General features: G+C 37.4%; 1 protein-coding gene across 3 annotated transcripts in view; it reads right to left on the bottom strand.

Annotated features, from left to right (window-relative positions):
• Positions 1 to 12,696, bottom strand: part of Eps15 (epidermal growth factor receptor pathway substrate 15) — a 105,681-nt gene that overhangs the window by 53,136 nt on the left and 39,849 nt on the right. For 2 of the 3 annotated variants that reach the window (XM_029539647.1, XM_029539648.1), the window contains exons 9-12: positions 12,170 to 12,367; positions 11,096 to 11,241; positions 9,255 to 9,411; positions 3,893 to 3,978 (exon numbers count right to left, since the gene is read on the bottom strand). In XM_029539647.1, coding sequence (XP_029395507.1) covers positions 3,893 to 3,978; positions 9,255 to 9,411; positions 11,096 to 11,241; positions 12,170 to 12,367 — 587 coding nt within the window. The remainder of the gene's footprint in view (positions 1 to 3,892; positions 3,979 to 9,254; positions 9,412 to 11,095; positions 11,242 to 12,169; positions 12,368 to 12,696) is intronic. The other variant, XM_021199624.2, reaches the window with a different exon arrangement.

Genomic DNA, 12,696 nt, shown 5'->3' with positions numbered 1-12,696 from the left:
TTTGTCTAGGAAAAATAATTCGTTCAGTTATTCTAAATAGTTTTTATTGAGCAACTATTCAGAAAGTCTTTCGCTCTAAGGTATGAGCTGAGTATTGAGAATGATAACTAATAACCTGAACTAACTTACTATATTCTCAGCATCTATATAGTGTCTGCATTTCTATTTAACAGACAAAGAATCTGAGATACTGATAGTTAAATAAATCTGACCAAATCAGGATAGGATAGTGAGATGGCTGAGTGGGTAAAGACACTTGCGGCCTACTATGACAAGATGAGTTTGCTCTCCAGGACAAACATGGTGAAAGAAGAGAAAGACTCCTCCCACAAGTTGTCCTATGACCTCCATGTATACACACCACCCCACACACTAAATAAATGTGAAAAACTAAAATAAAATTGACAAAATGATGCAGATAATTTAGAATTCTGGTTGAAAGTTCTACCACTGAAATTCTGCACTACATGGCCTTGTCTGGAATAAGAGACAGGAGTTGGAAAGGGGGTTCCATGGTCAAGGCACTTACTGCCAAGCCTCACAACCAGAGTTCTATACTTCAAGGTGCCTTCTGACCTCCACCTATACTTTGTGGAATGCACACTTGTACACATGTACACACACCCTCATGTCTCCACTGCATAAGTAATTTAAAAATTGTTAAATCAAGATAAAACCTCTTCCTCTTCAGGGATGCTGCAAGAATTCAACAAAAAAGTTATATAAAGTGGATGTAGCACAATTCCCAGTAACTATTATAATTACCTAGCTTGTTTATTGGCCTAAAAGTAGGATAATAGGCCTGGCAGGATATGACTTTTACTTCCTATGCGTTTGCTAAAAGGACAGACAAGAAGGAAGTAGAATCTAGCAGATGTCAAAATATTACCTCCTGCCTCAGCATAAATTATCATGACCACGCTATACAAGTGATCAAAATAGCTTCCGTTTCTTGCACCTTTCCGACTTCAAGAACTTCTTAGGGGGTTGGAAAGATGGTTGGTTCAATGGTTAAGAGCAAAAGCTGCTCTTGCTAAGGACCTGAGTTCCCTTCACAGTACCCACAACTGCCTAATAACTCCAGCCTCACCAGGATCCTACACTTTTGGCTACCACAGGCAACTGATTCACATGCACATACCCCACCCCATATACACACATAATTAAAAATAAAATAAATCTAAAGCAAAACAAAACCCCCAGAACCTCTCTGAGACTTTTACTTTCAAAGTAAAGATTCTTATGGACTCCATCAATAGCTTTTAAGAATTTGCTGAACATAGTAGTGCATACCTTTAGCCCCAGCACTGAGGAGGCAGAGGCAGGTAATATCTGTGAGTTTAAAGCCAGGCTGGTCTACATAGCAAGTTCTAGGCCAATTGGGGCTACATGGTGAGATAAGATAATTAAACAGAAACAGAAACAGAGTTTCTGGAAGTGGAAAAAGAACAATCAGCAATCTAAAGATTTCAAAAATAATTTAATAAGAGCTGTTAAACATGGGCCATAAAGCATGAATAGATACTTACAGTGTTGAAGGTATGTCCAGGCAAATGAAAACAGTAACATCAGAGACAGTAATAAAAGAGGTGGTAGGCTGAGGTGAGAGGTAATAAGTCCACCTGCATCACGTGTTTAGAAGAAAGGAATTGGTATAGTTTGAATGTACACGTCCTCACAGGCTGTTAAGATTGAATATATGGTCTTTAGATGGTATTGCTATTTGTGAGGCTGTGGGAAGTTTGGTGTGGCTGGAGGAATAGGGTCACTAGGAGTGAGCTTTTAAAGATTATAGCCCAGCCCCACTGCCTGTGTAGTTTCTGCTTTCTGGTCTGGCTGCTGTATGACAAGCTCTACAATATATTCCTGCTTTGATGGATGGAGCCACTCCCACCATCAAGCTTGCTTTGCCATGATAGACTGAACCCTCTGAAACTGTGAGCCAATGTAAATCCTTCCTCCCTTCAATTACTTCTGTCACATTTCCTCACAGTGAGAAAAAAGGTGACTAATATAACAACAAAGAAGCAATGAGGGGTTACAGCACTCACTTAGTGCTGAAGGTAAAAAGAGCAAATATAGTGTCTACTCTTAGGAAGGTTTATAGTGTCACAGGAGACAGTAGAATGTGGGAAGTGTCTAAGAAGAATAGCCAGGATGACAGGGGAAACTCTATGGGTTTTTTCTGTTATTGTTTTTGAGTCAGGGTCTCTTTGTGTAGCCCTGGCTATGCTGGAACTCACTCTTTCTAGACCAGACAGGCTTTAAATTCAGAGATCCACCTGCCTCTGCCTCCTGAGTGCTCAGATTAAAGGTGTACACCTCTGTGCTCTGCAGGGAGAACACCATGAAGAAAGAACCCTTCATACTTCAATCAAGGAAGAAAATGGAATCCAACTAAGAAATAAGACTAGGGAGTTACTGGGGGCGGGGAGGGGGTTGAGCAGCACATCTTGCATCAACTACAAGTCCTGGGGATTAAATATCTTCATCTCTAAACCAATGAAAGGGCCAATGAGGTAGCACAATGGGTAAGACACTTCCCACCAAGCCTGACAGTCTAAGTTTGATCTCCACCTGCTGAGAGGAGAAGTGACTCCAGAAAGTTGTGCCTTTACATGAATACCAGAGCACATCCCCGTACATATGCACACACAAATACATAAACAAAATAAATAAATAAATGGTAAAAAAGAAAACCAACTTAAATAAGGATGGAATCTTCCATCATAGAATTTTTTAGTAAAGTCGCATATACTGTTTAAATTCTTTGTTTCATAGTCATACACATTCATTCTAATGTATTGTAAAAACGCAAAGGGACAGATTCTCAAGAGTAAAACTTAGTACAGGACAAACTGTATATTCACAATGAGACTGTATACAGGTATATACAGGTATATAGTGAAATATCTTAAAGACTTGGTGATCTAACATAAACTTTAGTATTTTAACCTTAATAAATGTAGCTTTAGTATAGGTAGATGAGTCTTACTATGACATGGTAAGGTGACATAATGAAAGTCTGCTTGTGTTACAGGTCTCGCTTAAAACAAAATATTTTGAGAAATGTCATCTTATACACAAATGAATCATACATTGATAAAATGTGACTACAACCTAAAACAAGGTTTTGTAACTCCTTCGTTTTCATAAGAAAGTCACAAAATGTTAGGTATGTTCCTCATGGAGCATTGTTATTAGTTATGGTTAGTTACCAGTCATTATATTAGGGCAGCTTAATTTTCATAGTTACTAGCTTAACTGCCCAAACTCAACACATATTAGAAATGTCAACAAAAGCAAGGAGTAGTTTACTTATCCTAATTCCTATTAAAATAACTACAAAGGCATTTAATACATTAAACAACTGTGTAAGTCAAGAAAGCAAGTTGTAGGAAAATGGAGAATGTCTTTCTACAGCAGTTCGAGACAGAGACAAGTATTTTCCTGTCTAGCTGTTTAAATGTCAATAGACATACAAGCAAGCAAGAATGCTTAACAGAGCATTTATGAGCCTTGTGAAAATCAAATCTAAATATTATTATAGGCACAGTAACCCAATGTTTACTTGTTTTGAACCAAAGTAATAAAAAGATATAGTGCGCGCGCGTGTGCATGCATGTGTGTGTGCACACACATGCATGCACACATGTACATGCGCATAGGTGTGAAAGCAAGAGGTCAGCAGTGGGCATCTTCCTCAATCACTTCCCTAATATTTGATTTTTAAGAAATCATTCTGATTCCATTTACATAGAAATATGGTAATTAAAGTTGCATTTATCAAAATAAGCATTAGAAATGAGGATATGTGTATATAATACACATATATTGTACATATAATCTGTATGTGTGCTTATAAAGTCAGCTATAATTTTACTTTACGTACCTCTGCAGGTCAACTATTTCATTGTTAAGGGTATCTAGTTCCTTAATAGCAGAAAAATCTGCAACAGGACTTGATCCTGTGATGTTCTAAAAAACAAAAAATTCATAGTTATACATTACTACTATAAATGCTAAGCACTAAAAATGGTAAAAGCTATACAGGGAGACAAGGTATTTCATTTTACTAGCACTTTTAATTCATTTAATAAAATACTTAGCACAACTATATATGTGTAATTGTAATTATATATGTACTTGTAAATTAAGACAGTTATCTTATAATCTCCAGAAAGCTATTATGACCCCACACCTCAGAGCCCACTGCCTTTGTCTACCCAGAATTCTACAGTAAACAAAACACATGCTAGATTAGACATGAATTCTTCTACTGAGATGTGTTATTTATCAGCAAGAGGGATGATGACTTACTTCCATTTATATCATCTGGCACAGAATAAGTATACAAATTGTGTTGAATCTCAGAATTATAATAGTGGTTGATTTTATTCAATTCAACATATACTAACTTTAGTTAAATGCTTTTAGTATCTACTCTATTTAACCTAAAACCTACTAACCAACTGCTCAAACGTGTTCTGTAAATGTGTTCACTACATACATAACTGTATTTCATGTTAATGCTGTTTTGTTTTAAACTTTTAATTCTCTCTCTCTCTCTCTCTCTCTCTCTCTCTCTCTCTCTCTCTGTGTGTGTGTGTGTGTGTGTGTGTGTGTGTGTGTGTGTGTGTGTGTGTGTATACAGCACAGAGGCCAGGAAAAGGTATCAGATTCGCTGGAATTGGAGTTCCAGGTGGTTGGGTGCAGTGTGACACGGGTGCTGGGAGTCAAACCCAGATCCTTTCCAGCAGCCATACACACTCAACTGAAGCCATCTCTCTGGCCCATTAGGCTTTTTGAGGCAGGATCTCATTTACCCAGCCTGGCCTTAACTTGCTATGAAGACAATGGTGACCTTAAATTCCTAATCCTCCTGCCTCTATCCACAAAGTGCTGGGATTACCTGGGGTGTAGTATACCCAACACTTGGTTTTCGTTTAATAAGTAATATTAAATATCAGAATTGGTTACCAAATGTTACTTATAGAAACAAAATCTAGACTTAATCTAGATTCTGTCACTTTGTTCACTATATGCTCTTCACTGGAAAAATGGAGAAATTAATCTCTGCTCTGCCTACTTAGGTCAAATAAATAGTTTTCTTCTTTGAACTCCCATTGATGTCTTGTTTAGCTTTTTAAAGTCAGAACAAAAGGATAACTGTTCCTTTAAACACCTGATTCATCCACATTATTACAATCTAACAAATAACAGAATCACCAGCTTTTGGAAATGGTAAAACTGAAACCTGTGTGGAACCTAAGATATATTAGTGACCTCATTAGCAGAATAGAAAACTGAGTATTAATACTAATGGGTCCCAGCACTCGGGAGGCAGAGGCAGGCAGATTTCTGAGTTCGAGGCCAGCCTGGTCTACAAAATGAGTTTCAGGACAGCCAGGGCTATACAGAGAAACCCTGTCTCGAAAAACCAAAAAAAAAAAAAAAAAAACTAATGGGAACTTAATGTATGTCACCAACTTACACAGCAGAAGAAGAAACCTGAAGGTTCCCTAGTATTTCATTTCCTCACCCTTATAAAGTCATTTAACGCTTACTAAGTCCATCAATCAGTTCTTAAAAGTAATCTGAAAAGTATATTATTAGGGAGGTCAGGATTAACTCAATTTAGAGCTGAGGAAACAGTCCAAGTGACTGCTCAAAGATGAACCTGGCTATTAATTTTATCAAAAGTTTTCTGATTATATTAAAAAGGTCATTTCATAACATGACCTTTGGCATCTGCATGCCAAAATAATTTAGAAAACACTGTGCCAAAAGTAAACTTGGTAAACAGGTCGATTAAATTTGATAAATAATTTCTCCTATGTTTTTAAATATCACATTGCCTGTTAGTATTGAATTTGTTTTGACTATCAGCATTAAAACTCACCTATATGGTCTCAATTAATTAAAATTCTAATTTTGAATTGATTACAACTTTACACCAAATATGCTTCTTTTTGAAGGGGTAGTTGAGACAATGCTTCCCCCTACATAGTTCAGGCTATTCTTGAGCTTACTATATAGCCTAGGCTAGTCTTAAACTTACTGTGAACCTCCTGCCTTAGCCTTTGGAGTGCTGAGGTTACTGGTATACATTGCCATAGTGATTCTCAAAAAAACTTAACTGTTTTACTAAACCCCACTGATTCACAGACTGTTATGGATGCTATATTAAATTAAAAATTTTAAGGCAGATTTCTGCATGAGAAAGTTATTCACTAAGTTTTTGCTTTATTTAAAGTTGACCTGTGGACTAGGATGAGTCAGCCAGATAGGCAAGTGAAAAAAAATAGCACTTGATCTCACTTTCATCATCAAGAGTAACTTCTATCACTTAAATTGCTACTGAGAACTATTCTGTCAGAGGTGCAAGTATACCAGAAAACACATGGCTTCCACACCTCTTCTGTCACTCCAACTTTAAAAAGTGGCTCAGATTTGAGTCTTCCCAATTAAAATATCAACAGATAAAAAGATAAAGTTAAACAAATTAGTTTAACCTCAAACAAATTAGAAGGTGATAGCTTTATATGACTAAAGTGGCATGCAAGCAAATATGGAAACCTCCAGCTAAAATTATATATAGCACATGAAGGGCACACATAGAAAAATGTAGCATGCCTTCTTTAAAAACTATTTTGTTCATTTATTTGATTTTGAATTATTTTTTATGTGTATGAGTATTTGCTTACCTACAAGTCTATGCACCACGTGTGTACTTGGTACCTGTGGGGACCAGAAGGTGACTCTGGATCCCCTGGAAGTGCAGTTATAGGTGGCTGGGAGCTGCCATGCATATGAGCCTAGGAATCAAAGCCAGATCTTCTGGTAGAGATTCTCTCCACACACCCCTTCCTGTTTACTTTTTAAGTGTTTGAGCATTCTGACTATATGTATGTAATGTACACATAGTGCTGGTGGAGGACAGAAGAGGGTGTCAGCTCCCCCTGGAACTGGAGTTACAGACGGTTGTGAAGCCACCATGTGAGGCTGAGAACCAAGACCTGGATTCTTTGCAAGAGCAGTCCTTGCTCTTAACTGCTGAGCCAATTCTCCGGTCCCACATGCACCCTTCTTACAAATATTTTCTCTCACATTTTGTGCGTCTCATAAGTCTCACTTTAGTAATTTTGAGTGGATTAAGCAGTCCAGGGAAAGCAAGCCACAGTGCATGCAAGAATCAAGTGACACGTGATAAAAGCATGCTGATCAACTGTCTTCACTGTCAACTTTGCTGCATTAAAAAAAAAAAAAAAACTCTAATTTCAAAATACATCATGTAAATAAAAACTGTACTGCTAAAATGCAACAACAAAGACAGCATAAAATAGAGCTCTAACCTTGAGAGAGAGGAGAGTTAAGAAACTGACAGTACAAGAAAGGCGAAAGCAGAGGGCTGCAGAATGGAAAAAACTCCAAACTAGAAAAAACACAGAGGAGGAGAGCGACGTTCAAGAAGGATTAGTTGAAGCTACAGAAATGCAGTACCTCTTTTTTTTTTTTTTTTTTTAATAAATCAGATTGTAAGGAGAAAAGAGATTATTTGAAAGTACAAATTTTATTTTATTTTATTTTTTGGTTAATAGATAAGACAACGGTTATATAATACCAAGGCCAACAGCTATAAAGTATTTCCATGAATCTGGAACCAAGAGACAAGGTATGCTCTATTGAGTAGACTTCTGAGAAATCTACTAAATTATAAACTGGGTAACATAAACAATCTCAAGTGTCTACTAGCAAACAGATTTCAATGAATAGAAAAAATTACTCAGTTCTGTTCTCTTAGAGACTAGAGTTAATGAGCATTTCAGTCATTATGAATTAATAATACAGAAGAAAAACTCCACACAAGTGCAGGCTACAATGTTGCACAGGTGAGCAACAGAACAGAGCAGAAAGTAAGTGAAAATATGGACCCTTCTTCTTTCTGTGCAGAGTTCCTTTCAGCCTCTCCACAACCTAGAGAACCCATGTCATACATCAAAGAGTCTACAAAAATTCACAAAGTGCCCCATCCAAAACTCACAAGTACAATTTTTTTTCCATATATCCAATTCTCAGAACTTGGAAGTGGTGAATTCTATTTAGTTTACTTGGGAATAAAATCCAATTTTTTGCTAGGTTAAAACTAAATTTTTAACTGTTATTAATGAAAAATCAAAACATTTTATTAATATTTGAGAGAGAATACTTAATAGTACACATTTGATAGTTCCTGTTATATACGACCCTGAAAAATCACTATAGAAATACTTATATTACTGGTGAAAGAGGATTAAAGATACAAAGTTTGGGTAGGATGTTTTATTTTGTTTGGGGCTTTTTTTGAGATGCAGTTTCCTTGTGCTGCCCTGGATAGCCTTGAACTTCCGGATTCAAGAATTCTTTAGTGTCAGCCTTCCCAGGAGCTAAGACTACAGGTTCAAACAACACTTGGTTATTTAATTTCGAAAGCAACTAAACCCATCATATATAAGTCCTTCGAAAGATCTATTACAAACCAGGATATTGAAAATGTGCTATATTAAAAAGGGATTCTAGATAAGAAAGAAAAAAATTGAAAGGGAATTGTGAATAAAATGATTATGTTCTGAAAATTCCCACTGCTAATCAGAAACCCAACTAACTTCCAGCAGTTTAGATATGAAATTCAGCTGTGTACTTAAGAATGAAGGGTGATCCTTTGGCAAAAGCCACATACAGATGTAGCCTCAACATACAGTTTTTCCTGAAGGCTATTTGATGCAAAATTGGTACTAATCAATTACTATCTTCTTGATTTTTGTTTCCAAATTTGTACTGTCTTCAGTAAGAGCAAATCATCAAGTAAAATGTAACAATTTAATTCCTACAGCTACCATTTCAACTCTACTCATAAAGGTTGACTAGGCAAGGCACATGCCTATAATCTTCCAGAAGTGAAAGCAGGAAAGAGCACAAGTCCGAGGTAATTCTCAGTTACACAGTGTTCAATGTAAGCCTGGGCTATCTGAGACCCTGTTTCAAAATTTTCTTTAGAAATCTCTTCAATTTAATACAGTAAAGTACAGCTGTCATGAATAATGAATAGTGAGGTTGACAAGCTACAGCTCAAGGATGTTAAGAGAAGGTATATGTGCATGTTCACAGACACACACAAACTACCAACTCTGAGTGCTCTGTCCCTCCAACTCTGTGACCCAACACAGCACTTGTCCTTTTCTAGGGCATGCAGGTCTTCTTTGACGTTATCTTACCTTTTGTAAACTGGACCTGTCTGATGGTGGAATCATCTCAGGAGTGAGAATATGAGGAGGGTCAATGCCTTTTATTAACTTCTGATTGATTAAGTAAAAAGCCAAGGCAAACTGTTCTTTTGAAAGCTTCCCACAACCCTTTGTGTCACACAGTGACCTATATAAATAAACAAAACAGTACAATAGTGTTAGTTATTAACCCCAAAACTCAACAAGAAAAATATGATTGTAACTTTTTAAAAACAATCAGCTGAATTGTAAAAGACAGATGACATCTTGTTCAAAAATATACATGTTATAAAGGTGGACCAATTAAGATGCTGAAAAGATCACCAAGGGTCAGGAAATACCATGGAAGAGAGAGTAGAAAAAATGTATGAACAGGAAGCTGGAGAGGGATGCTGTGAAACGCTGTCTTCTGAATGTGAACAGCTGTTGCACTCACAAGCACAGCAGTCGTGGTAACCTGTACAAGCCATGCCCATCAACGCTGTGGCATGAACAAGAAAGGGGCACATGAGGCCCCACCCTTGACTGAGGCAGTTCATGGCTGCAGGGGAAAGGAAGTCATAGTTCTTCAGTGAAGTAGTCACTGCTAAATTGCACATGATCCAGTAAATAATCCTACACCCATGTACATACAAGCAACTTAATTAAGCTCAAGAGAATAGAAAACAAATAAAAACAAAAAAGTTAAAAAGAAGAGAGAAAGGTTGTAAGGAAGAGCTCCAGAGAATGTAAAGGTGATAAAAGAGGGTAATGGAGTATGTGAATGATCAAAATAAATTATATACATGCATAAAATTGTCAATGAATTTTTAAAAATTTTTAAAGAGCACCAGTAGATATATAGTAAGTATCACATGTGGACATATTCAATTCTATTAACACATACAGCCATTCTGAATCTATGGAATTTTTGCTTACATGCCTCTACATTTATCCAATACAAAAAAATTAAAAACCCATGACAGAGTTAGAACTAGAAACACAAGTTTTACACCCTCTTTCATGACTCATTGTTTTTACCTGCACTCTGTCTGTCCTCATCTCTTACCTGCTCTCCCTACTTCATGTAATACTTACTATTCCCAGATTTGTATCTACTTCACATCTACATCTATATGGTACAGGCAAGGACCCACAAAGAATAAACAGGAATTTTCTTTCTGAGATTAAGTAACCTCAATATTATACATCTATTTTCCTACAAAGAGATCTGCACTCTTGTTTATTAATGCTCTATTCTCTACAGAATAAAATGGGACTAACAGACCTCTATCAACAGATAAATGAATAGCAAAAATCTGTATATATAAAAATGGAATGCTATTCAGCTTTAAAGAAAAATGAAATCTGTGTGTGTGTGTGTGTGTGTGTGTGTGTGTGTGTGTGTGTGTGTGTGTGTAGAAGGAGAGAAGGAGGGAGGGAGGAAGGGAAGAAGGGAAGAAGGGACAGATAGACAGACAGAGACTCATTTATTCCAGACTGGTCTTAAAGTCACTATACAGTCTGATAGGACCTGATCATCAGCTCTTTCAGCTCCTTGGGTCCTGGGATTGCAGATGTATGCCACCACACCCAATTTATATAATGCAAAGGGATCAAACCCAGGCTCTCCTGCATGGGACCTTACCTACTGAGCTGTATCCCTAGGCCTATAGATACTACTTATTAAAGTGTTAAAATTACAGCCATCTAGATTCTCTAAAGAACTCTTAGAGTTGGGGCTGGTGTAAACTGAGGCACCACTTTAACAACCTAACAAGTCACTAGAATTGACACACAACCACATATACACACGTTTTTGTTTTTTAAAATTTATTAAAATAAAGTCTTACCAAATGTGGGCTAGCAAGGCTGAAGGTAAACCTGTTTTCAGGAAGGTTTCACGGACCTCCAGTCCAGACACATATCCATCCATATCCTTATCAGTTTTCAGAAAGATTTCATCATATTTAGCTTTTTCTGCAGGGGACACAACCCACTAGAGTGGGGAAAAGAAAGATTCTGTCAAAATTAATCCAACCTTGAAAAGAGTACACATTTGATACTCGTTTAACACATAGCAGTATCTATCACCAATCTGAACAAAACCACCCAAATAACCCTGATGGCAGTGCATTGAGCCATACACACCACACTCAAACAGTATGAGGGGAAGGCAACAAATTTAAAGTCAGTTAAGACATTTACGGATGCCAGGCTAACATTTTCCTTTTTTTCTTTTCTTTTTTTTTTTTTCCTTTTTTTGGTTTTTCGAGACAGGGTTTCTCTGTATAGCCCTGGCTGTCCTGGAACTCACTTTGTAGACCAGGCTGGCCTTGAACTCAGAAATCTGCCTGCCTCTGCCTCCCGAGTGCTGGGATTAAAGGCATGTACCACCACACCCAGCTAACATTTTTCTTTTAAGTAACCAAAGAAGTCAAGCACAATTAAACCATTTCCATCCTATCGCCAGGAACTGGGAAAACCTGTATAAACAATATCCAGACAATCCCCAAGTTTCATTTTCTACAGTTCCATGCAGCATTCTTGCCCAGAGCTAAACATGCACGTGCTGTCATTAGTTGTCTTTACACAACCTGATAAGAGATAGATCAGAGGAAGTAAGAATCAATCAGAATTAATAACCTGGTCTGAAGAATCAAGAGTGAACTACAGATTAAAAACAATTATCATGACAGGGCAAGCATGCACACAGTACCTTCCATCTCCATCTTAATCTCTGATGGATGAAGGCAAAGCCAGTTAAACATCCACAGGACCTAAGGAGCACCTGCCTCCTCTGGGGCATCATGTTATGCAGGTTTAACTAGAGGAGTGCAGCATCTTTGACTGCACCTGCTATCTTTATCAATCATATTCATGCACTTTTGTTAGAGCAAAATCCTTGAACACCGATAGATTTCTACCTGTCTTAATGGTGCTTTGGTAGGTGAAATGCCTACAGGTGGGAAGGAGTGGTAAGATTCCTTGGCTGCTGAAGAGGGGATCACCCACTTGGAGCCTGATATACTGACCGTTTTTCTCTTAGAAGGTGGTACCAAGGCTGGAGGCAAGGACATTGGCACAGGTTCTTTCTCCAGTGCACAGTATACCAAAAACATGGCCTTAAAGATAAATAAAACAAAGTCAAATATTATTTTAAAATTAGTACAAAATTCATTCACTGAGTTAGGCCCTGTTCAACTACAAATCATTTTCAATATATATACATAGATGTGTGTGTGTGTGTGTGTGTGTGTATACCATTCTTGTTTTTTAGAGACAGGGCTTCTTTGTGTAGCCCTGGCTGTCCTGGAACTTGCTCTGTACACCAGGCTGGCCTCAAACTCCGAGATCTGCCTACTTCTGCCTCCAGAGTACAGAGATTAAAGTTGTAAGCCACCATGGCCTCATCTCAAATCTTCTTAAAGAAAAGTTGAAAGAAAACAGGAGA

This window comes from Mus pahari, chromosome 6, assembly GCF_900095145.1.
Source record: "Mus pahari chromosome 6, PAHARI_EIJ_v1.1, whole genome shotgun sequence".
NCBI lineage: Eukaryota > Metazoa > Chordata > Mammalia > Rodentia > Muridae > Mus > Mus pahari.
This window is presented reverse-complemented; position numbering and strand designations above follow the sequence as displayed.